This window comes from Pogona vitticeps, chromosome 1, assembly GCF_051106095.1.
Source record: "Pogona vitticeps strain Pit_001003342236 chromosome 1, PviZW2.1, whole genome shotgun sequence".
NCBI lineage: Eukaryota > Metazoa > Chordata > Lepidosauria > Squamata > Agamidae > Pogona > Pogona vitticeps.
This window is the reverse complement of record NC_135783.1, coordinates 305,531,644-305,557,610: the sequence shown is the minus strand read 5'-3', so window position 1 is coordinate 305,557,610 and position 25,967 is coordinate 305,531,644. Positions and strand designations below refer to the sequence as shown.

Below are 25,967 nucleotides of genomic sequence, written 5' to 3'. Positions count from 1 at the left end.
TGTCCACTTTGGAAGCAATTTGTGTCTGAGAAAGTCATGTAGTTGTTTATGTTTAGAAAAACGTGTAAAATATTTTACTTTGCAACTTGATACACACACTTTATTTTAATCATTTCAGTACTACTAATTAATGCAGAGTGTTTTCAATATGCAAACAATAATGTATGAAAGATACTGTGGTGTTTTTTTATAAAGAACATACATTTTGAAAATAGAGCCCTGGTATCATTGTGTTGCATTAGCAAGCTGTACACCCAAATATGGATTTATATGGAAGGATTTGCATAGGTGTACCTGGCACAGAGATGTTGACTTAAACATAGTTGCTAGTCCTACTATAGTACATCCATTGAAACAATTGCTAAATGTTAAACTTACATTCCCTTGCTTCAGGGGACTTACTTTGGGTTTAGTCGTTTAGTCATCTCCGACTCTTCGTGATCTCATGGACCAGAGCACGCCAGGCCCTCCTGTTTTCCACTGCCTCCCGGAGTTGGGTCAGATTCATGTTGGTTGCTTCGGTGACACTGTCCAACCATCTCATCCTCTGTCGTCCCCTTCTCCTCTTGCCTTCACACTTTCCCAACATTAAGGTCTTTTCCAGGGAGTCCTCTCTTCTCGTGAGATGGCCAAAGTACTGGAGCCTCAGCTTCAGGATCTGTCCTTCCAGTGAGCACTCAGGGTTGATTTCCTTTGGCCCTAGCTAGCAATTGGATTTAACCATTGTGTAGATCTTGAACTGCACCAATTACAACTTCAGGGAAAGGGTTGGATTTGGTGTTCCCTTCACTTGCTGGAGAGCTTTTGTCTTACACATGACTAGCATTATTGGAAAAATATAAAATCTCTGAATTTCCTTCTATAAAGTCTTGTGGATTGACAAATACAGCTGCAAATCCTATGTTTAGAAATTATAGCGTGAGTGACATGGATCACAAATGGCATTGCATCACAAAATCATCACTCAATCTCTGTTTGGGTCTTGTACCAAATCTGAATATAAGCACGTCTTCAGATCCACCACCATGCCCATCATAATAGGCTGCTTATATAAAGCTTGAGCTTAGAATCAATGCAGTTTTTTGCTGAAATTTTGTCAAGCTCTGTGTTAGAGACAAAGCCTGTCATCTCCTAGTGAAATTATAATGATGTTCTCTGTGATACCTTTTTGTACTTCAGGCAGGGCTGTCACACAAAAGCTGAGAATGACAATAATAATTCTATTTTTCATGCAGGGTGTAATGCATTTAGAGTAAACATTTCATGAAACTGTAATTAACAAGAAAAATATTCTTGTATGATCTTTATGAAGACAACACTTTAGAACATTATTTCAAGATTTATTTTGTATGTGGATGGAAGGGTGTCATATGGTGGGAGAATGTACAAGTGTTGAATTTAGTACATAATAACAATATACAGAAGTAGCACTATTTTTTAAAAGTTGATTAAAATTAAGTCTACCTGTCAGAGAATTCTCACTGCTTCTGATTCTACCACTCTGGTTTTACATCAATATATTAGTACACACAGCTAGAAATTTTTATGCCTTGGTTCAATTTATCAATCCAAAGAGAAATTGTAGTCAAGAAATCAGAAGACTGAGATTAGGAAGGGCAGCAATGAAGGAATTAGAAAAAGAATAATCAAGTGTAAGGATGTGTCACTGAAGTCCAGGAACAAAATAATCCAAAAAGGGTTTCTGATCACCATGGACATTGAAGAAAGCTGACAGGAAAAGAAATTGATTTGTTTGGAATCTGGTACTGGAGGAGAGCTTTGCAGGATACTCTGGACTACCAGAAGGATGAACAAGTGGGCCTTAGATCAAATCAAGCCAGAACTGTCTCTACAGGCAAAAATGTTGAAACTGAGGCTGTCCTACTTTGGGCACATCGTGAGCAGGCAGGATTCTCTAGAAGGAAAAGAATGTTAGGAAAGGTGGAAGGCGGGAGGAAAAGAGGAGGAACAAATATGAGATGGACTGACTCCTTGGGCAGTTGAGGATAGAACATGCTGGAGATTTTTCTTTCACAGGGTTGGCCATAAGTCGGAGGTGGCTTGGCACATAACAACAAAACAGCATTTTCACAGCTGTTTTTAGCACTAATTTGCAAATTGTATAGCTATGTTATAGATTTAAAATGGATGCCCAAATATTATAAAATAAAGCCAAACATAGAAATCTATATATGCACATTGCTTGCTCTTGCTTTCAGAAGCAATAGAAGACAAAACTACTTACAGTATAAACTTTTTACTGTAAATCTAAAAGTCAAGTTGAGTGCCTGACTACATGAACAAATATTTGTCCCACTGTTTGGTCCACTCTGGGGATGAGCTGGATTGCTTCTTTTGCCAGTGGTCAGATGATGTAAGTGTCAACGAGACTGTCCAACCATACAGTATTGTTACGTGCACCTTTCTGGGTCCCTGTCAGGGGCTACTGGGTTTTTTTAGGTATGGGTAAGATTAACAATCTTGAGAGTTGGCAGCTTTCATTCTCAATCATCTTTGCCACTTATTTTTGGAGAGGAGAGGAAGTTTCATAATTCGTTTTAATAAAGACAGTTGGAGACTAGATACAAGAATGGCTGTATCAACTATTGTGGATACTGCAATATCAATTGCAATAGACGGTACTTTGGACTCAGAGAACTTGAAGGCCTCAGCCTGGGAAGTACAGAATAGGCAAGAAGAGGATCCAGAACAGGGACCCTCAGAGGAGGAGGAGGAAAAGATAGAAGATGGTGCTTTGGCAGCTGCCCAGGAACAACTGAGGGAAGTCTACCAAGCTGAAGAGGATAGGAAGGAAGATCAGGAGCCCTCTGGCAACCTACATAATCAAAGAGGACTCATTGACCAGGGTCCTGGTGTAGATAAGGTAGCAAAAGGGGAGGAGAGAGAGAAAAAAAACTTCCTGCTCCGCCACTCCTGTGTTATTTTAAATGAAAGAAGTAAGAGGCTGAGCCAGTGAAAACAGAGACCATGCTTGGGGAGCCAAGGCCAACAGAAACAGATATCTTTCAGACACTTCTCACCTTTTTCAATCTGTAGCCCCCTTCAAATGTGCCAGAGCCCCCCAGATGGCCATATGATCCCTGTTGAGAACAGCTGTTCTTGCTGTTTTATTTGTTATCATGGGAATGGGTTTTTTGGGGGATTTGTAAAGGAAAAATTATAAAATACAACTGAAATATTTGTGAGCTACTTTGTGCAGGCATATTTTCCTACGGTGTTGGGAGTAGGAAGAGATATTTCATCTGTGGATTGATCAAAGATTGCCACTTAATTGTTGATTGAAGTCTCTATTTCCTTATTAATATCAGAGAACACACAGTACGACACTTCTGGAAATGAAGGATTAGCTGACTGTATACCGCTGCCCAGGGGACTCCAAATGTACTTGCAATACTTTCCACTCTTTGGGGAGGCTCCTTTGAAGTTAATAGTCCACTTTTAATTGAAGTCAAGGGTGAACATTATTTGTATGCAAAATATCTGTTAAAAAATATCTAAGAACAAAATTGTAAACAAAAGATTTCATCTCATTATGTGGTGGTTTTTTGTGTCTGTGAAAAGAAAAAATAGTATTTTTTTGATTAATACTATCATATATCTAAGCCTACAGTGCATATTAATATTCAGCCATGGAATTGTCCTAGCCATCATTCAACAGTAGGAAACAAAAGTAAATTATCTTAAACTTGAGACTGTTGCCTTCTTCAAAGCCTTCTTCTAACCTTTCGTTTTTTGCTGCTATACTTCATGCGAGGAAACTTTCCCAGTGCTTCTTGGTGGTAGCGGTTCTTCAAAGCATAAAGAGCAAGAAAATGACCATCCCTAGGAAGCACTGTGGTGGTTCTTCTTCATGGCCTCTGTGAATCACACCCTGGGTGATCCGCCCGTGTGCGGATCCTCATCGGAAAGTTCTAGAGCTTCTGCGGTAGCAAAAAACACAATAGAATAAGGCCCCTCAAAGTACCTTTGTGCCAAGGCTCCCTTTCAGTGTCTTCCAACCGCCACGTCGATAGCCTCATAATTCTGCTTCTGCAAGTAAAAAGGAAAGAGAGTTTATTCTTGATTCCTTCCTGTTATCAATTTTTTTCCTTTAAACTTTTAGATCAAATTCATTATCATCATAGATTTTTTCTTTCCTGCTTCACTCGACCTCTGGCTGTACCCCCCATCATAGTTTTTTCTCCTCAAATTATTTTCTCCTATTCATGGCCCCTTTGGGCCCATTTAAACACAGTGTGGTCTAACAAAATACCACTCTCTGACAGCCATGCCAGGTGTCTTTTTTGCTTGGGAGAGGCTCACCAGATGTCCTCCTGCCAGCATTGTAAGAACATCAAGCGCAGAGTGCTCCATTTTCGCTTATCCAGATTAAAACTCCATCTTTAGTAATAATCCCTTCAACCAACCAAAATAGTCCAACCTCCTTGTAAGGCCACCTCACAAACCAAAGCAATGGAGAAGGCTCTTTCTGAAGCCTCAAAACAATGTCCACCAACCACACCATCCCACTCCAATGCTCAGTCCACTTCGTCTAAAACTTCAATAACCCATACATCGAAGCACTCGATACCGAAATCCTCGATATTAAAGCCCTCCACTAAATCTCAAATGTCCATCGAAGCCTCTTCAGTTCCAGAGCCTTCAGAGGGTACAGTCATTTCTTAACAGCCTCAACAAACTGCTGAATCAATCTCTATTGGTTCGCCTTCTGACGATGACGGAATCCCCTCTCATCAACCCTGCTCCCAATCACCGGAATGGGATAGCAAAGTCGATCGATTAACATCTTCTCCTCTCAGTCCTCAACACTCTGTTCTTTTGAGCAACCCTTCTGTAGTTGTTTCACCTAACAGGGTCGACTCCAAACAACAACTAGAGACCTTATCTTATTCGGTAACATCTGATTGTACACCATGGCCTCCTCAGAGACATTGGCCCCAACAGTCCCTGGAGCCATCTATTTCATCATGCGTGGCTCACACCCGTGTTCAGCACTCTCATTGGGTTGCCATTTGCTCCGACCAGCGCTCAACCAGACAAACCGCAACCACCAATTAGCCAGTTGCTCTATCCAGCTCGGCCGTACCTTCTCGTGGCAGGCCTCGATCTCAACAGCCATTGGTGTCAAAATGGCCACCCTCACCATGACCCACATCAACTCCAACCTGCTCCCTACCTGGCATCTAAAAGACCCAGGACGGCCGAGCAATTTTCTTCTACATGCGAGGCTTTTACAACTCCAGCCTCCCGATATTTTCCCGCTAATCCAGACGAGGGAAATCATTCCTCTCGCTCAGCATCTCCAGTGTCAATATATTCCACTGCTTTACCACCTCGTCAACAACCCCCGTTTCGACATCACCAAGACACAGGCTTTGATATTGATGATCCTCAATATCCATCCTGGTCCGTGGGCACTCTTTCTGTCCCTCTATCGATGCACAATTTCCGTCACCAGATAGAACCAAGCCATCAAACTCGACATCATTATGACCCTGAGTTCGACACCAACATTTAACCATTTCAAATGACGTCCATTGACACTTGGATGACATCTCTCAATATTGAAAATCCTCAACACCGACAAATGCCCATGGACATGCCGCCTCCATTGACATCAAGCCACAAACATCAATACTATGACAATCAACCTATTGACATTGAAGTCGATCGACAATCCATCGACTCCCGACGTGATCCCAATTATTCTGATCACAGATCCAGACCTCAGACACCATCAGTATTACTTACCTCACTAGAATCTGACCTTGTCGATGTTGACCCACCATCACCGGCAGAAGATGTGTCCAACTTATGATCCATATGCCTAAGTCTCTCAATCTCCAAATCTACCATCCTTTGAACAAACCGGATGATCATCTATGTGACCCAATCTCTAAAGATGCAACTACTCCAGTACACACCTCAATGCTTCTGTCTCCACTCAGCACCGCTCAAAGACCCTGGGCAAAACCGGCCTCTACCCATACTATGTATAAATGAATTGATAACCTCTACAGAGTCCATGAACCTGGAGCTCGATTTCTTCAAAAACAACCAGCTCCAAACTCTATTTTTGTCAAAGCCTCACAATCCAGATCTTGACATCGACAAACCCTAACGTCAAATCAAGACAGTAGAAGGATTGACTCAATGGGAGGAAAACACTAACTACCAGAGAGCCCTGGGTGCATATCAATGTTTTCTTTGGGACAATATGTCAACCTTTGTCAAATCTTTACCAGAAGATAAAAAAGTACTTGCCCAAACCTTTCAACAAAAAGGTATTTCCATTGCCAAGCAACAGATGTTTTCTGCTAGGCACACGGTAGACGCCCTTCAGTACCTGTTTGGGTATGTGGAACCTATCCAGAAGTGTAGTGTGTGGAAAATAATTGCCTCCATTTGGATCTGCTGACCCTGCTTCTTCCATCAGCACATGTACACATTTGGATCCTGTGCATTGTGTTGTATTAGTTTAGAGCTGGACAAAATAATACACATTTCTGTAATTTGGTATATGAAGACCACTATGATATTTCAAAATGAAATGTCAAGTAGCTTTTCAATTTTTAAAAGAATGGTACAAATCATTTATGTTATAGAAAAAGCAACATGTGATTGCATAGTGTTCCAGTTTGTGTATTATTATTTTTGGGTTTATGTTGTTGTTTATTTACGTGCTTCTTTTCTCCCAAATCTGTGACTTCACAGAGCTTGCAATGTAATTAAAACAGAACAGATACAACTAAGAATACAATTAACTTACTATAATATGAGAACACAGATGGCTATGGTAAAACAACAAACAAAAGCAATTTATGAAAGCAGGTTTGTTTTTTAAGTAGATGGAGTTCAGTCAGGATCCTGGTAATCAGTGAAAAGGAGAGGATTTCTTTATCCTGCTTTTAAAGTGGAAATAAATCCCACATCTCTTCCATCTGCCACATCAAGATGGCCACTAGAACCAAAATATCATTGGCTTAGTTGTTAGATCTGGTCTTGTATAGGTGACAAGTTACAGTTCTAGACCAATACATAAAACCTATTCTACATACAAGCTCTTGGTGACATGAGCAGATGGAAAGCTTTGTTTTATGTAGATTGGGAAGATATCCCTGTTTGTACCTATGCAGTTGACTGAATGAATAACTATTTTTATTGAAATACAGGGATACTTTAGAAATGATAGGTATGTACAGACACACCCTTCTGTTTATGTCCTGATATGACAGTGTGAATATTTGCATATAGTTAAGTATCTGCAAACTTTCCAATTGAATATACTCATATAATCCTCTGTCTATTTGAATTAAAGGGGGCTCACACCCAATCAAGCATTGTAGAACTATTGTTTTGATAAATCAAAGTGTCACTGGTAATGCTGCATTTTAACTGTGATAAATGTATTTTCCAGGTTGAACCAAACACAAAATTGTTTCCAGCAGTTTTTTTACAGCCTACAAGCACAAACCTGGTACAGTTTGAACTGGGTAAATTAAAGGTATTTTTTAAAAAACTCAAATTACTATCAATAGAAATTGTGGCTTTTATTTAATCAGTGGAACCCAAAGAACGCATTTCCCAGCTCTTCAAACTAGTGTGATTTCATTAATAATTACACTAGATTGAAACAACAATTAATAGTAAACAAGGTTCAAGAATGTGAGAAATGATGTCAGAAGATTAATATTATAACAATCATAATTCATTAGTACTCTTTATTATCCTCTTTCCCATTTATTTATTTATTTATTTATTTATTTATTTATTTATTTATTTATTTATTTATTTATTTATTTATTTATTTATTTATTTATTTATTTATTTATTTATTTATTTATTTATTTATATCCTGCCCATCTGGTATATTCTGCCACTTTGGGCGGCTTCCAATATGACATATATACATTAAAATAGCACAAAACATTACAACACAATCAGTAACAGATACAGTGCAAAAATATAGTAAATAATAAATAGCAAGAAAGTAAAGAGAGTCAAGTGTTGACAGGAGGGAAGGCCTGGGTGTGCATCCATGTTTTTAGTTGGCTTTTAAAAGTACCCAGCGTAGGGGCCTCGCGAATCTCTGGAGGAAGGTTATTCCATAGGCGAGGAATTAATGGAGAGTTCCAAGGCAGCTTCATCTTATTCAAAAGAGAATCTTAATCAAAGGACAGAAGTTTGCAAACTTGTGGGATTTGTCCATGCTAATAATTCACAGTTTGCCTAAGTACACTAATAGATATTGTAGTACAGTAATGGTGATAGTGGTATGGGGTACAATAGCCCCATTTTTCAGGATGTCCTTCCACACTATCTCCCGAAGTACACTGTCCACTCAGATTAAGGAGCAACACTCTATTGTGCTGGTAGGGGTTGGACCAGGAAAAAAAGGGGGGAGCAAACTGATTTCCATTAGGTCCGTCTCATGGAAGTTAAGAGAGGTGGGTGGGGTATGTCCCAGTATTTACTGAGGGGCACATTTGTAATAATACTTTTAAGAAACAACCTGTAATCCAATGTGTGTCCTTATATTAGTTCAAGTCCCAGTTCTAAATGTTTCCATATGTATTTTTTTACAGAACACCATGCCTTTATCAGCAGCAATCTTTAAAAGTGAAGAAAAAAACCCTATTCCCCAGTGCCCTCCTCGGCTGGATGTTCAGACAATCACACCTGTTGTGTGGAGCAGGATGCCAAACAGTTTCTTGAAAGTAGAGCCGGATCGAGTCAGTGACCGCCAGGGCTGGCTGGTGCAGTGCCTGGAACCTTTGCAGATGATGGCCCTACATATTCCAGAAGAAAACAGGTACATCTAAGAAATGCAACCCTAATCTCTCTAAGAGCATATTAAATTGTTCTCTTGTCTTTTCTTTTCACTGTTTCACTTCATCTTGTTAGAACTTTCAAATATAGCTCTCTTGCTTTTCTTCCAATGAAAGTAGGAACATACAAGGGCAGAAATCCTGTTGGTGGAGTGGTGTGTCATAAATGCTGATAATGTTGCCAGAAGCTGTTAATCTTTTCTTTAATTTGATTTAATTTGAAACCCTCCCTCTCCCTCCACAGCCCCTAGTTTCTGAGACTACTTTGGGATATTCTTTGACCCGGGGAAGCCTTTGAGAGCTTTGGGATGGAGGATGGAGGAGCTTTTAATATCTAAATATTGCTGCTAGTCCTGATACTTGTGGCACTGGTTTAAATTAAAGGCTCCCCCCTCATCCTGAAGCTCCCAGCAGACTTTTCTGCATAGTGACCGTCCCAAATATAGGACATCATTGCAAATCTGAAGATTAATGTTTTGATAGCACAGAAATTTTGGGCAGAGATGTTGGCCTCAATTTTAGACTGTTTGGTAACAGTTCCCATTTTGTGATATCTCCTTATTCATGTTAAAGGAAAAATCATGATCCAGCTGTAGTTGTGCTTCTCTAAGTTATTTATTCATGATTAGTTACTCCACAAAGTGTAGGAGAATTTGCATACAAATTACTGTGCCTGCCAAATTTACACTGAATTTGGGATTACTTATCTCTCTGGGTATCTCTCTTCTAAGCGGGGAATGATCTTTCCAGAAAAGATTTTCTGCTAGGGACTTTTGAATCTACACATATGCAAAGGACATTTGTATCTAAGCTATGTATTTTATAGAATCACAGAATAATGGAGTTGGAAGGTGCCTAAAAGGCTATGGAATCTAACCCACTGCTCAATGCAGGAATCCAAATCAAAGTAGATAAGACAGATGGTTGTTTAATTTTCTCTTCCATGTCTCCAGTATTGAAGCACTCAAAATCTTCCGAGGTGATTGTTTCTATTGCTTTATTGCTCTAACAGTTAGGAAGCTTTTCCTGATATTCAACCAAAATCTGGTTTTCTGTAACTTGAGTCCATTACTTTGTTCTGCAGTCTACAACAGATCCTGCCTTCCTCTGTATGATTACCTTTCCAGTATTTGAAAAGTGCTATCATATCTCCCCACCCCGAGTCTTCTTTTCTCATTGCTAAACATGCCCAGTTTGTTCAGTCTATCATCACAGAGCTTGGTTTCCATTCCCTTGATCATCCTTTTTGCCCACCTCTGAAGTTGTTCCAGTTTGTTGATGTCCTTTTTAAAGTACGATGTCCAGAATTGGACACAGTACTCTAGATTAGGCCTAATCTAGAGTAGAGGAGACTAGTTGTTAATGGGATCTGAAGATTATGCTTCTGTTAATGCATCCTAAAATAGCATTTGCATTTTTTGCAGCCACATTACACTGCTGGCTCATGTTATGCTCGTGATCCGCAGCAAGTACAAGATCTTTTCCTTTGTACATTTTTATGAAGATTATTATTGGACTCCATTTAGGACTGCTTGGTCTGTTGCTCTTGTTGTGCATAAGCCGTCATCTATCTTTACCTCTTGCGTCTGTCTCCTGCTTCCAATTCAATGTAAAGCCCTCATAATGAGGTTCTTCACGCTGTGGTCAAGCATATTCTTCCCACGCCTTGTGAGGTGTAGCCCACCATTTGCTAGGACACCATCTTCCAGGAAACATAGCCCATAGTGCAAAAATCAAAATCTGTCACATTGGCCCCATCTTTGTCACCAATTGTTAACCTAGAGTATTTTCCTTTCCCTTTCTATTACTCTTTTGAGTACTGGATGAAGCCTAGCAGTTCGAAAGCATGTAAAAATGCAAGTAGATAAATAGGTATCACCATGGTGGGAAGGTAAACGTGTCTAGTTGCGCTGACCATGTGAACACGGAAACTGTCTATGGACAAACACTGGCTCTATGGCTTGGAAGGAGCACTGCCCCCTGGAGTCAGACTGGACTAAATGTCAAGGGGAACCTTTACCTTCGGATGGACAAAAAAGCTATCTGGGCCCCAAAGTGCTTGAGTTTCCTTCCCAGAGCTTCAAAGTCTGATATGATTTCTTTGTAGTTACTCTTGGTTCTGTCACTTTTTCCCATGTTGACGAGAAGAAAGGAATATGCAACTGTGAGTTTGATGAATGATGGCAGTCCTGCTGTCACATTTTTTATGACTGAAGGATTGCTTATCCATATTTCTTTTCCAAGTTTTTTTTAAAGACATATGGCCGTTTTGTAAAAGGAGCTATGTGGTTCTGCTACATACACATACAATTCAACATTCTAGATTCATTTAAAAAGTCCCCCAAAATGTAATGTTTATCATAGGGTCACTGTATATTATTTTACTAACTGTATTGATTGTATGTTGTTTTAGTCCATGCTATAAATGTAAATTTATGGAAGTCCTCAACAGACTCCTTTCCTGAGCTAGCTGAACTAGTCTTGAGGCTTGTATTGGAGTCTCCTAAGCTTCTTGTGCTGGGGGACTTCAACATTCATGCTTAGGTAGCTTTGTCAGGAGTGACACAGAACTTCATGCCCTCCATGATCGCCATGGGTCTGTCCCAAATGGTATCTGCTCCCACTCATGCTGCAGGTCACATTTCAGACCTCATTTTCTGTATTTGGGTAGATGCTGATGATCTGGGTGTGAAGAAACACTCTGTAGTTCTGTTGTCATGGACAGATAATCATCTGGTGGGGTTTAAATTCGCTGGAACTCAGAGCTTCTGCAGGGCGGGGAACTGATTAAGCTAGTTTGCCCTAGGAGATTTATGGATCCTCATGGCTCTTGGGGAGTTTCCTGTTGTCTTGGCAGGTGATTCTATCAAAGCCTGGGTTGATCTCAATGCGGCCAAGGCAGTTGAGACAATTGTTCTTAAGCATCCCTGCCCCCCCCCCCCAAAGTAGAGCCAAACTAGGTCCCTGGTTTCTGGGAAGTTGGCGGTGATGAAACAAATGGGACAGAGACTAGAGCAACAATGGTGGAAAATCCAGAGTGAATCTGATCAAACACAGGCTAGATCCCATTGGAAGGCTATTTCATGGCAGTGACAGCGGCAAAGAAGTCATTTTTTGCTGCCACCATTGCAAGTTGTCTAAAACACCACATCTCCCTCTATGAGCCTGCCTGAGCCTTAAGATCATCAGGGGAGGCCTTTCTCTCAGTCCCACTGCCCTCATAGATGTGTTTGGTGGGGACACGGTAGAGGGCCTTCTCTGTAACTGCTCCCAGACTCTAGAACTCTCTCCAAAGGGTAGCTAGGCTGGCCCCCATTTTTGCTGTCCTTTCTTAAGCAGGCAAAGATCGTTCTCTTCAGGCAGGCTTTTCCTTAGTGACTGACAGCCTGAGAGGGGTTTTTCAAATTGGATTGTTGTGCTCTGTTACTTTTAAATATGTTTTTACATTGATTGATTTACCATTTTTAATATGATACTTGTCGAGACCAGCGTGCAGAGGAAGCCAGGAACCATCGGCCGGCCACAGCCACTGGGTGAGAGGTAGTGGACTGTGGTTGGGCCCCTGCTGGATGCCAGCTCTCTTTCCCAAGAGAGCTGCTCAGCCCCCTCTGTGTCTGCAGAACCAGGCCCTGCTGCTCCAGGCTGCCTCATTCCCCTTCAACATCAGCCACCTGGGCTAGGGAGAGAGCTTTTATCCGGAGCTGCCTTTGGGGCCTGACCAGACCAGTGTGCAGAGGAAGCCAGGAACCATCGGCCGGCCACAGCCACTGGGTGAGAGGTAGTGGACTGTGGTTGGGCCCCTGCTGGATGCCAGCTCTCTTTCCCAAGAGAGCTGCTCAGCCCCCTCTGTGTCTGCAGAACCAGGCCCTGCTGCTCCAGGCTGCCTCATTCCCCTTCAACATCAGCCACCTGGGCTAGGGAGAGAGCTTTTATCCGGAGCTGCCTTTGGGGCCTGACCAGACCAGCGTGCAGAGGAAGCCAGGAACCATCGGCTGGCCACAGCCACTGGGTGAGAGGCAGTGGACTGTGGTTGGGCTCCTGCTGGATGCCAGCTCTCTTTCCCAAGAGAGCTGCTTGGCCCCCTCTGTGTCTGCAGGACCAGGCCCTGCTGCACCAGGCTGCCTCATTCATCTCAACATGAGCCACATAACTTTGGGGGGGGGAGAGAAGGGGCTTTAGAAATGTTTTATTTTATATATGTTTTAAATGTTTTTAAATTTTTATTAATTGCCATCAATTAAGAAGAGGCCCACAGTGGATCTAATGGAACAGGAAGGGGGGAGGGTGTTGGAGGGGGCAGCCATTGAGGTGGTGCTGGGTAGGGGAAGGAATGGCGGTGGGGGTAGAACATGCCCGCGTAGGAGAAGAGAGGTTAGATATCTTACATCTATCCCCTCTTCTAGTTCTACCCCCAACCAGATGGTATCAGGCGACCATATCAGCAAACCCTCGGGCCACACGGTGCTGTTGATGAACGCCAGGTCAGTACAAAATAAAACTGCCCTCATCCATGATGTAATTCTGGATGAGGGGGCTGACCTGGCGTGCATTACTGAGACCTGGGTGGGAGAGGAGGGTGGTGTTCCCCTCTCCCAGCTGTGTCCGCCTGAGTACTCAGTCCAGCACCAAGGTCGCTCGGAGGGTCGGGGAGGGGGAGTTGCTATAGTCTATAGGAGTTCTATCTCCTTGACCAGGCTTCCTATCTCTTTGAGAGGAGGTCTCGAGGGCCTGTATTGTGTGTTGGGCTCGCGAGACAGGTTAGGGATTCTGTTGGTGTACCGCCCACCCTGCTGCGTACCAACAGTCTCCCTGCCTGAGCTGACGGAGGTAGTCTCGGACCTGGTGTTGAGGACTCCCAGGCTGTTGGTGCTGGGGGACCTCAACATTCATGCCGAGGCTCCCTTGACTGGGGCAGCTCAGGACTTCATGGCCGCCATGACAACCATGGGGCTGTCTCAATGTGTCATCGGCCCAACGCATGAGAAGGGCCATACCTTGGACCTGGTTTTCTCAACGGGACTGGAAGATGGTGGTTTGGATGTGGAGGGGCTGGTCGTGACCCCATTGTCATGGTCAGACCACTTCCTGGTCAAGTTTAGTCTATTAGCTTCTTCTTCCCTCTGCAAGGGTGGGGGATCTATTAAGATGATCCGCCCTCGGAGACTAATGGATCCAGATGGATTCCTGAATGCTCTGGGGGATTATCCGTCTGATATGGTCGGTGCTCCTGTCGAAGCTCAGGTCACCCTATGGAATAAGGAGATGACCCGGGCTGTTGACACGATTGCGCCTAAGCGCCCTCTCCCTGCTCACCGAGCCCAGACAGCCCCTTGGTATACTTCTGAACTGCGGGCGATGAAGCGAGAGGGGAGACGGCTGGAGCGCAGGTGGAGGAAATCCCGCTGGGAGTCCGACCGAACACGACTTAGAGCCCATTATCGGGCCTATTTCGTGGCAATACGGCTGGCGAAACGGCAATATTTCTCCAGCCGTATTGCTTCCTCAGAATGTCGTCCAGCCGAGCTGTTTCGGGTGGTCCAGGATCTTCTTCAACCGGGAAATCCGGTGGAGGTCCTGGACTGCTCATCAGCTCGTTGTGATGAGTTTGCCATCCATTTTGAGGAAAAAATCGCTCAGATTCGCAGTGGGTTGGACTCCACAGTTACTGCAGAGTCAGAGGATGTATCCAGTGCACCGTGCTTTGGTCAGGTATTAATGGATGAGTTTCAATTGTTGAGACCTGAGGATGTGGACAGGGTGCTTGGATCTGTCCGTTCTACCACAACTCCGCTCGACCCTTGCCCATCCTGGCTAATTAGAAGATCAGCCAGGGGGGTTCGCACCTGGGTCCAGGAGGCCGTGAACGCCTCTTTGAGAGAGGGAGTGGTCCCAACCACCTTGAAAGAGGCGGTAATTCGACCATTCCTTAAAAAGCCAAACCTGGACCCAAGGCTGGTGGCTAACTACCGACCAGTAGCGAACCTCCCTTATTTGGGCAAAGTGTTGGAGCGGGTTGTGGCTGGGCAACTCCAGGCGCTGCTGGATGAAACGGATTTTCTGGATCCATTTCAATCGGGTTTCAGGCCGGGTTTTGGTACAGAGACTGCCTTGGTCGCCCTGTATGATGACCTTTGCCGGGAGAGAGACGGGGAGTGTGACCCTGTTGATACTCCTGGACCTCTCAGCGGCTTTCGACACCATCGACCATGGTGTCCTTCTGGATAGGCTGGCTGGGTTGGGAGTTGGGGGCACTTTTTTACGGTGGTTCCGCTCCTTCCTGGCTGACCGTGTCCAGAGGGTGGTGCTGGGGGACAGTTGCTCTGCCCCATGGCATTCATGTCATGGGGTTCCTCAGGGCTCGATACTGTCCCCCATGCTGTTTAACATCTACATGAAACCGCTGGGAGAGGTCATCAGGAGGTTTGGGCTGAGGAGTCAGCAATATGCTGACGACACTCAGCTCTACCTCTCGTTTTCCACCAATCCAGGTGAGGCGGTTTCTGTGCTGAATTCGTGCCTGGACCTGATAATGGACTGGATGAGGGTCAATAAACTGAAACTCAATCCAGACAAGACGGAAGTGCTGTTAGTGGGTGCTTCACCAGACAGGCTGGAGGGCCATCTCCCTGCCCTGAATGGGGTTACACTCCCCCTAAGGGACAGGGTCCGCAGCTTGGGGGTGCTCCTGGACCCCAGTCTAACACTGGAAGCCCAGGTGGACTCGGTGGCCAGGGGCGCCTTCCTCCAGCTGCGGAAACTATACCAGCTACGGTCCTACCTGGACGAGCGGAGTCTCATGACAGTTACACATGCACTGGTAACATCCCGTATAGATTACTGCAATGCGCTTTATGTGGGGCTGCCTTTGAAGACGGTCCGGCGACTGCAGCTGGTCCAGAATCGAGCGGCGCGGCTGGTGAGTGGTGTGGCCGCCAAGGAACATATCAAGCCGATTCTGTATAAGTTACATTGGCTACCAGTTGCTGCCCGGGCCCAATTCAAAGTGCTTGTTTTGACATATAAAGCCCTAAACGGCTTGGGCCCTGGATACCTGAAGGACCGCCTCCTTCCAGATCTAGCCAGGGGGCCCTTTTGAAAGAGCCGTCCCTCAAGGAGGTAAGAGGGACAGCTTGTAGACAAAGGGCCTTTTCGGCAGCTGCCCCCAGACTATGGAATGCCCTCCCGACTGATATTCGTCTGGCGCCGACACTGATGACATTTCGGCGCCAGGTCAAAACCTTCCTGTTCCAGAAGGCTTTTAATTGAAATAACATTAACTGTGGGTCTTAATGATGGCAATTTTAATTGTATTTTAATTGTATTTTAATTGCTATATAACTTTATTGTATTTTAAATGCTGTAAGCCGCCCAGAGACCTTTGGGTAGTGTGGGCGGCATATAAATTAAATAAATAAATAAATAAATAAATAAATAAATAAATAAATAAATAAATAAATAAATAAATAATTCTTCTTAAATATTTGTATACTTACTGTTTTTAGCTTTTAAATATTGTCCTGTTAATGAAGTAAGCTGCTTGAGTCCTTTTAAGGAGAAAGGTGGGGTAAAAAAAATAATTTAAATAAATACCATATTTTTCCATGTATAAAATGACACTTTTCCCCTAAAATCATTACACGGAAGGAGGCAGAGGTGAAGGAGCAGCTGTGTTCGGTTGCCTCTCGCGGCTGTCCATTGATTGCTGCCACCGCAGCCAGATCGCCTCCTCCAGCACCACTTGCCATCTCCCTTCAGGCAGGGGACAAGGTGGCGACATGAACTGGAGGAGAGCCCCAGCAATGGTGCTGGAGGAGGCGTTCAGGTGGCGGCAGCATGAGGCAGAGGTGCAGCCATGCTGGGCCACCCCTCAAAGCTGCCCATTGACTGCTCCTCCGCCAGGGTTAAAAAATGGGGGTCGTCGTATACATTGGGAGGTCGTATACTTGGAAAAATAAGGTAGATAAGTTTATTTCAATCACATTTCATACAAAGATTAGGGTTTGGTACTGATAATCTGAAATATAGTACATTTAAGAAATACCAATGATAAACTTGAAAATATACCTTTTGAAAAGTTATATGTTGATAGTAATGTGAGATTTGGCCTAGGAACTGATCGCCTCTTACTTGTAGTCCTGTTTTAATAAAGTTGGAAGGAAAAGAGTAAAATGTCCTTTTAAAAAATATACTGCTCCTGTGTAATCTATGATGTGCTAAGAACACTGCACATGGAGATTTTGTAATGGTGATCCAATACTTGGCATTCAAAACATTTCATTAGTACAGTATATACATTATTTGAGGTCTTCTCCATAATGAAGCAAAGCATCATTTTTTTCAATATAGCCTGACATTATCATTGTATTCAGTCATTACAGAATCCAGTTCCATCAACTAGTTTCAAGGGAGCATTTAGTCCTGCCAACCTGCCATTGTTTCCTTCAGGAGATCAGTGATAAGCTTGGAGGGGAGAAGTTCTTGTTGTCACGTAGGCTCCACCCATAAGCAAAAACCTTGGAAAATCTCAGTTCTTGCTCACTTGCACAGCTCATACATCACTGACTGTGTGAAGAAGGCAACAGAAGGTGACCCTGCCCAGTGTGTCGATGAAACAAGCTTTTATAGAGGCTGAATAAAGCTCTGGACTTTTCAGTCTTGCTGAAAGGTGTTGGTAATAAACATGTCTTACATAATTGTGATAAATGTGTTATCGTTTTTAGTGCGTGATTTTTATCAAACATTTACATATGTGTAGGGAACACAGAAGTGAACTGCCTTGCCAAGCACTAGTGCATGCATCTGTTTTCTGCAGTCCATACTTATTTCTTCCTCACAAAGTGCCTAATAAAATACTTCTTTAAAAAGGAAAATTCCTTTTGTAAAAAACATAATATAGTGGTTTTCTTTTCTCATTTTAGGTGTATCGATATCCTGGAGCTGTGTGAACAAGAGGATTTGATGAAGTTCCATTACCATACTTTAAAACTCTATAGTTCAGTTTGTGCCCTGGGTAATAACAGAGTAGCTTATGCACTTTGCAGCCATGTGGATGTGTCCCAGTTATTTTTTACAATAGATAATCAGTATTTGCCTGGACTCTTACGCTCTGGCTTCTATGATTTGCTTATCAGCATTCATTTAGAATACTCTAAAGAAGCTAAGCTCATGATGAACAATGAATTTATCATTCCTATTACAAATGAAACCAGGAAAATCAGATTATTTCCAGATGAAACAAAGAGAAATGGTTTGCCTGGAGTTGGACTTAGTACCTGCTTGAAACCAGATTTTAAGTTCTCTACCCCTTGTTTTATTTTGTCTCATGAGGATCATCGAAAGCCCAGTCCAGAGATACCACTTGGAATGCTTAAGTCCAAAGCCATAAACATGCTAACAGAAGCGGTCTACTGTAGCGGAGCTCACATACGCGACCCTGTCGGAGGGAAGGTTGAGTTTCAGTTTGTTCCTGTTCTCAAACTGATAGGAACATTGCTCGTTATGGGAGTTTTTGATGATCATGATGTTAAACAAATTTTACTTCTCATTGACCCATGTGTGTTTGGTGAACCCAAAGAAGAAACTATAGAGAAAACAGAAAAGGAAGATGCCGCACATGTAGAAGAAAAAGCTGTAGAAGCTGGGGAGAAGGCAGTCCACAAAATGAAAACTCCAGTAAGAGGTTTGCTGCAAACAAGATTGCCTGAATCTGTTAAACTTCAGGTGACTATCTTGCAATATTATTTTTAAAAAATTATCAAGCATGTTCCAGTAACCTCAGAGAAGAGCCATTTGGTCTTTAAAATATTTTATCCTCATTATTCCTTTGGTCTTTAAAGATGTGACCAGGAGCAAATCACTGTTATTCGCCTAGGCTATCACTCTACAAAAATGGGGAAATGCTACATCATGTCTTGTTAAGAAGTAGTATCTATCAAGTGCGTGAAGGACACAAAATTGTAGAACACAGAGATAAAAGAAATCAGCTTTAGCTATTTTGCGCATGATGACTCATTTCCCCCCCTTCTTTTACAAAGATTGTAGATAGGCTAATAAAAAAAGTGACTTTGGCTTGGATCTAAACAAGGATGAGCAGCAGAAGTGTGCATAACTAATAATGTAGTTTTGCAAATGCTACTGTGACAACTTGTATTGTATTTCCTGTGATGACAACATAGGTGGGTTCATCTGCAGTCAGTTACACAAACTCTCCAAAGTGGAAAAACCTGGTGGAATTTGTTTCACCTTTCCTACATAATATTCTACTGTGAGCATGTAAAAAAAAAAAAACCATCCTGTCTAATCCAATTTGCCTTCTGTCAACAACTTCTGGATCCAACCAAACTTCCTCTTCATTGTCCTTAAAACTAAGTTTCCATTGACAAAGATGCACAAAATCTACTGTACTTCTTTGGGTTATAATTGTAGTTCTTTTGCTTATAATTGTTTCTTATAGTTCTTTCATTTATAATATTTTTGTGCATGTCCATAATTTAAAATGCAGTTTTTTTATTTCATGCTAGATGTGTGAGCTGCTAAATTATTTCTGCGACTGTGAGCTGAAACACAGAGTGGAGTCCATTGTATCTTTTGCAGATACTTATGTCTCAAAGTTGCAATATAATCAGAAATTTAGATATAATGAACTCATGCAAGCCTTGAATATGTCTGCTGCTTTGACTGCCAAGAAGACCAAGGAATTTCGTTCTCCTCCTCAAGAGCAGGTAGAAGCAAGACTTTCTTTCTGTCTGTTATTTTGTCTGTAAATTAAAATATAGTAGGGAAAATAAGCAGAACGTTTTGAAATCTTAACTATATGAACATGCATTAAAATATATTTTAAAAGAGGTGGAATGAGGGGGGATTACACATCATCTTGTGACTTGAAGTTTGTTAGAGTTTATGAGTATACTAGAATTATTCAGCATCAGAGTTAGACACAGAAAATTCTACGACATTTTAGAAGGGATGATTTTTCTTTTCTGTCAATTGATCATCAAGATACCATGTAAAACATTCAAATACTTGGCAGCCTGTGATAATTTTAAGCAATTTAAAAGGAGACTTTATCGGGAAAAGTGGTTAGTTATATTTTGTTGCCATTTATATAGATTGTTAGAGAAGCACCATGTCCACCTACTGTAATAATAACAATTTGCATACTTAAATAAATACTAGATGCTAGACCAGTGGTAGTGAACCTTTTTGGGCTCGCGTGCCCAAATGGGTGGGGGGGCAGAAACAGCGGGCGATGTGCCGCCGCCGCGGAACCAGAAGTGGCAGCAGAGGGGGAAATCCTGGCACGGAGGTGCCTCCAGATCTGCTGCCAGCACCAGCTGCTCCAAATCCACCTGCTAAAGCACCAGCATCGCGGCTGCAGCCGCCTTCTGCATGGGGGGGGAGTAGCAATTTGGCGACCTATGTCTCATGTGCCGGCAGAAAGGAAACTGTGTGCCAGCTGTGGCATGCATGCTATAGGTTCTCCATCGCTGTGCTAGACCATATTAAAGCACAGAAAAAGAAACTGAATAGGAACAATTTGATAACATACAGTGGTACCTCAACTTGAGAACATCCCTACATAAGAACGATTCGAGTTAAGAACGGCTCTGTTCGCAAAAAGTTGCTTCAACTTGAGAACGGAGCCTCGACTTAAAAACCAAAAAAAGAAAAGAAAAAAACCTTTCCTGCCCTTTTTTTGACCTAAGTTCACCTGAGGTCAAAAGAAGAAAAAAAATAAGAATTGCCCCCTAGTGGTAGATACGGATTAACCGGTTTTGCATTAGTTCCTATGGGAACTAATGCTTCAATTTAAGAACAGTGCCTCGACGTAAGAACGAAAAACAGCAGATACAGATTAAATGGTTTTCAATGCATTCCTATGGGAAATGGTGCTTCGATTTAAGAATGTTTCGACTTAAGAACGCAGCCCGAATATGGATTAAGTTCTTAAGTCAAGGTACCACTGTAATTTGAATGAAAAAGTACATAAGCGGAACGAAGAAGGAAGGAATTATAACTATCATAATACTTGAATGTGCGTTGGAAACATTACAAAACGTGGGGCATTAAACCCCCATGAATGCTGTGCTGCCCAGCTAGCAGTTGTACCAGCCAGAGATCATCCCACTGCAAGCAGTGGGGCTCCTGCATGCACAAAACCCATTTGCAGAAACAGCATGAAGAAGACTTACCACATTCTTAACACATCGCTGTGTGCGTAATAGAGAAACAACAGGATTTTGGTCGTGGTTTGATGTCACACTATACCTGGAGGAATCTTTGTGTGAGGACATAAGCCAGGATGACATATCTCAGCTTTAGAGATCAGAGTTGCGGGATGAGCTTGAGGCCATGACAAACAGCTGCTATCCAGAGATACTGCAGGGTCCTGAACCCTCCAGAGGAAACCATCCTCTCTAGATGAGGGAATAGTCTCTGAAAAAAAATATCCCTAAGTGTGGGACAGCCAAACTAGCTGAAGTGGAGTACAAGACTCCAGCAGAAGACTCCTCAGGTTTAGAATTTCGTCTGAATGGCAGGAAGTTGGCCTACAAATGTACCTGGCTCAAACCAAGCCCAGTGATTGAGAAGAATGACATAGGTATTTGGCTTACAACTGCAGTAAAGGAATGGGTTACTGTCAAAAGGTTCGTCTTTCCCTTCAGGCAGCCCCTCCATGTCAGTAGGAAATAATAAAGGTTGAGTCTTTATAACTTTAACAACAGAACTTTTATTGCTTCTTCCACTCTCCAGCACATCCTTTAACGGTTCCAACGGTTTACAACTTGGCAACACAGCCTCATCAACATGCTCCAAACATTGAACATAGTCCCAAGGGGTTAACGGCGATGGGCCCCAAAGGGTTTCTTGTAACCCCAGTGAGGGGGTGGGGGACTCCTCTTGGCACAGATTGTCCCACAACATTTATGCCGAATCAACCCCCTCTCATCCGGCCCCTCCTCGAACTCTCCCCTCTTCCCACCGTGCTCTCGCAGCTCTTCTTCTTTCCACGGGGCCACGGTCACTTTCCACTCTTGAGTTGGTGTAGGCACAGGTGGGTATTGGTGAAGTGAGGGATCCGGCAAAAGTCCTCCCACTCGCAGGTTTGGGAAGTCTCTTAATAAACCTTGGGTACGAACTTTCTCAAATGCCTGTCTTTTCTCATCTCTCTTCTTCCTCTCATATTCCTCCACCACCGCGCTAAACCACACTACCCCCTCCTTCTCCTTCTCCTTGCCTCCAACTGTCACTTCTGACTCCTCCCACTCCCCTTCAGCCAAGCACACTTCCACCTTTACCTCCCCTTCTCTCCCTGTTAACCCTTTCCTCTCTTCTTTATTACTTTCACTGCTATCCAGCTGTTCTTTCTTTCCATCCTCTTTTTCTTTTGTCTTCTCTGCGGACGGCACACTCTCTCTTTCTACACCTTCACACGCCCCCCCGGAGGAGTGGGCCGTCCGCTCTTCATCACCGCGCATATTTCCTTCTCCCTGTCGCGAAAAATAATCAGCATTAGCATGGTTACTCCCTTTTTTATATTTCACCTGAAATGCATATGGCTGTAAACTCAAGTACCATCGTGTCAGTCGTGGGTTAGCATCTTTCATTCTATTTAGCCATTGAAGGGGTGCATGATCAGTTACTAATGTAAAAGGCGCTCCCAACAAATAATATTTTAATGTCAAAATGGCCCATTTCACTGCTAATGCTTCCTTTTCAATAGTTGCATATTTTTGCTCCCGAGGGCTTAACTTTTTGCTAAGATACATAATTGGGTACTCTATTCCAGATCTTTCTTGAGCCAACACTGCCCCGATACCTCTATCTGACGCATCTGTTTGTACGATGAAAGGCAGAGAAAAATCAGGGGCGTATCTCTTAGGTAACTCATTCAAAATAATCTTTAACCTATCGAAAGCCTCTTGTTCTAATTTACCCCATTTAATATATTTATTCAATTTTTTCTTGGTAAGGTCAGTTAGTGGGGCTGCAATACTAGCAAAGTTAGGCACGAATTGTCGGTAATACCCGGCCAATCCCAAAAATTGTTGTACTTCTTTCTTTGTTTTGGGAACATGCCAATCAGACAGCTTGTCAATTTTTTCTTCTGAGGGGCATATCTCACCTTTACTTACAACATGACCTAGAAACTTTACCTTCTCTTGGGCAACCTTACACTTAGAGGGATTAACAGTTAATCCTGCCTTCTTGAGTTCTTCTAGTACTCATCTAATATGAATTATGTGTTCTTCCCAGCTCTTACTAAAAATAAGTATATCATCAATATAAGCCCCCGCAAAGGAGCTAACAGGTTCTAGAACTCTATCCATCAAGCGTTGGAATGTGGCTCCTGCCCCATGTAACCCAAATGGCATTTTCATAAATTGGTACAACCCCTTTGGAGTGACAAAAGCTGTCTTTTCCTTATCTTCAGCCCTCACGGGAATTTGCCAGTAACCCTTTGTAAGATCTAACGAACTGAGGTATTTAGCGCCCCCTAGCTTTTCCAATAAATCTTCAATGCGTGGCATAGGATATGCATCAAATTTTGATACCTCATTGAGTTTCCTAAAATCAATACATAATCTTACTTTCCCATCGGGTTTTGGGACTACTACTGGATAACTTCTCCATGGACTATTCGAAGGTTCGATTATTCCTAACTTTAACATTTCATCTACTTCTTTGTTGATAACATCTTTTAAGTGGAAGGGCCAATTTCTGCTTCCGCTACGTACCACTATTCCTTCTTTGGTATTAATACAATGTTCTGCCATTTGGGTATGGCCCGGTTTGGTGGAAAAAACATCTTGGAATTCTTTCTCTATCTCTTTTATTTGTGCTTTCTGTGACACGTCTAAACTTTCTCCCAAAGGGATCTCCACTCGTTCCCCTTGGTATAGGGATGATTCTGGCCCTAAGTCCTCTTCCACACTTTCACCCCATAAAGCTTCTCTTTCATGCCATTCTTTCAATAGATTGACATGGTAAATACCTGTCTTCTTTTTCTTGTCAGGTGTTTTTATCTCATAATCTACCTTACCTACCTGTCTGATGACTTCATAAGGTCCTTGCCACCGTGCAAACAATTTAGCATTGTCAGCAGGCAATAATAATAAGACTTTCTGACCTGCTACAAAAGACCTTGGTGATAAATTGGCGTCATATCTTTTCTTTTGTCCGGCCTGAGCTTGTTCTAAATGACCTTTAGCCATGTCTGCCACTTTCTTTAAATGGGCTCTCATTTCTAATACATGCTGTACCGTCATCTGAGAATTATCTGTCCCGCTTTCCCATTTTTCCTTAATTAAATCTAGAATTCCCCGAGGGTTCCAACCATACATCATTTCAAATGGGGAAAATCCCGTGGAAGCTTGTGGCACTTCTCTGATTGCGAACATAAGCGGGGCTACCAGTAGGTGCCACTTTCGGGGTCTATCTATCACCAATTTACGTAACATACCTTTCAACGTTTTGTTAAACCGTTCCACTAATCCGTTTGTTTGAGGATGGTAAACTGAGGCATGTATTGGTTCTACATCTAAAAGTTTCCACATTTCTTTCAATGTTAACCTCATAAAATTACTTCCCTGATCTGTTAATATTTCTTTGGGAAACCCTAACCTAGTGAAAACCTGCATCAATTCTCTTGCTATTATTTTAGCACTCGTGGATCTCAGTGGTATTGCCTCTGGATACCTCGTTGCATAATCAATTAATACCAAGATATGAGTGTGTCCACCCGCTGATTTCGTTAGGGGCCCTACAATGTCAACTCCTATCCTGTCAAATGGACGGTCTATCAGAGGCATTGGCATTAACGGAGCACCTGGCCTAGGTTTTGTTTGAGTCATTTGACATTCTTTACATGTCTTACAAAATTGTTGTATATCACTATTGCACGCTGGCCACCAGAATCTTTGAGTTATGCGAGCACTCATTTTATCTACAGCTAAATGACCCGCAGTGGGAATATCATGGGCAATCCTTAATATATCTTTTCTCCATTTTATGGGCACCACTAACTGTTTCTCCCCTTCTTGGTTTACTCGATATAATAAGCCTTCATCTATCTCAAACCCTGTATTCCCATGTATAATAGATCCCGTAGGTTGAGCTTCATCTAATATTTTTTGCAATGTCGGGTCGTCTTGTTGCCATAGCCTCATTTGATCTCGTGAGGCTCCCTTTAAAAAATCAGTTTCAATTTCATTAAGGTCGCAATCTCCGGCTAGCCCTTCTTTACTCTTAAGCAATTCACTCGCCCCCTCCCAATCGCGTCCCAACAGCATTTCTCTCGAAAGCCCTGGCACAATTCCCACTTTCATTCTCCTCCGATCTTTCCCAATTTGCACATCTACCCAAGTAGTAGCGTATTTTTTAGAATCTCCATGTATGCATCTTACAGTCAAATCATCCGGTATTACCACTCCCTCTAGCTGCCGAACCAATGTCTTGCTACACCCCGTATCAATCAATGCCCTCTTTTCGTGTCCGTTTACAGTAACCATCACTTCCCAACCCTCTTGTTCTGATCCTAATATCTTAATTCGTTCGTCGTTCTGTCCTACCCAAGAACAGTCCAGTCCGGGGCATTGCCTCTTCACGTGGCCGACGCGGCCGCAATCGAAACATACGGGCTTGCCGTCCTTTCCTTCTTTTAGCCCGGTGCCCGGTTCGAACAGCCGTTGGTCGTACGTGATGGGGCGCGTTGGTTTGGGGCGCATCGGTTCGAAATGCTGAGGCCTTCCCCTGCCGATAACCGAAAAAGAGGACGGACCGCGCGGCGCGTGGCTGCTCCCAGTCGCCATCTTGTCTTGCGGGCGTGTCTTCTCAAAAGTAGTTCCGGCGTATTCTTTCGCTCCCTCCTCTGCCGCGCAATAATTCTCAATCAGGCAGACTGCTTCCTCTAACCGCTTTGGTCTGTTTCTTTGCACCCAACTGCGCATGTTCACCGATAACGTGGATATTAAATGTTCCATGACAAACATCTCTATTATTTCGTCTTTCATTTTTTCTTCCGGTTTTAGCCATCTAATTACATTAGCTTTCATCCGCTGGCTTACAGGGCGCGGATGCATCCCTGTTTTGAACTTGAGCTCTCGGAACTTTTTGCGA

At 42.9% G+C, this 25,967-nt stretch overlaps 1 protein-coding gene across 1 annotated transcript in view; it reads left to right on the top strand.

The window, feature by feature from the left end:
- The window catches only part of RYR3 (ryanodine receptor 3), a 420,504-nt gene that overhangs the window by 161,702 nt on the left and 232,835 nt on the right, over nt 1-25,967 (top strand). The window contains exons 33-36 of the mRNA XM_078391770.1: nt 7,439-7,525; nt 8,607-8,833; nt 17,768-18,569; nt 19,370-19,570. Of these exons, the coding sequence (XP_078247896.1) occupies nt 7,439-7,525; nt 8,607-8,833; nt 17,768-18,569; nt 19,370-19,570 (1,317 nt within the window). The remainder of the gene's footprint in view (nt 1-7,438; nt 7,526-8,606; nt 8,834-17,767; nt 18,570-19,369; nt 19,571-25,967) is intronic.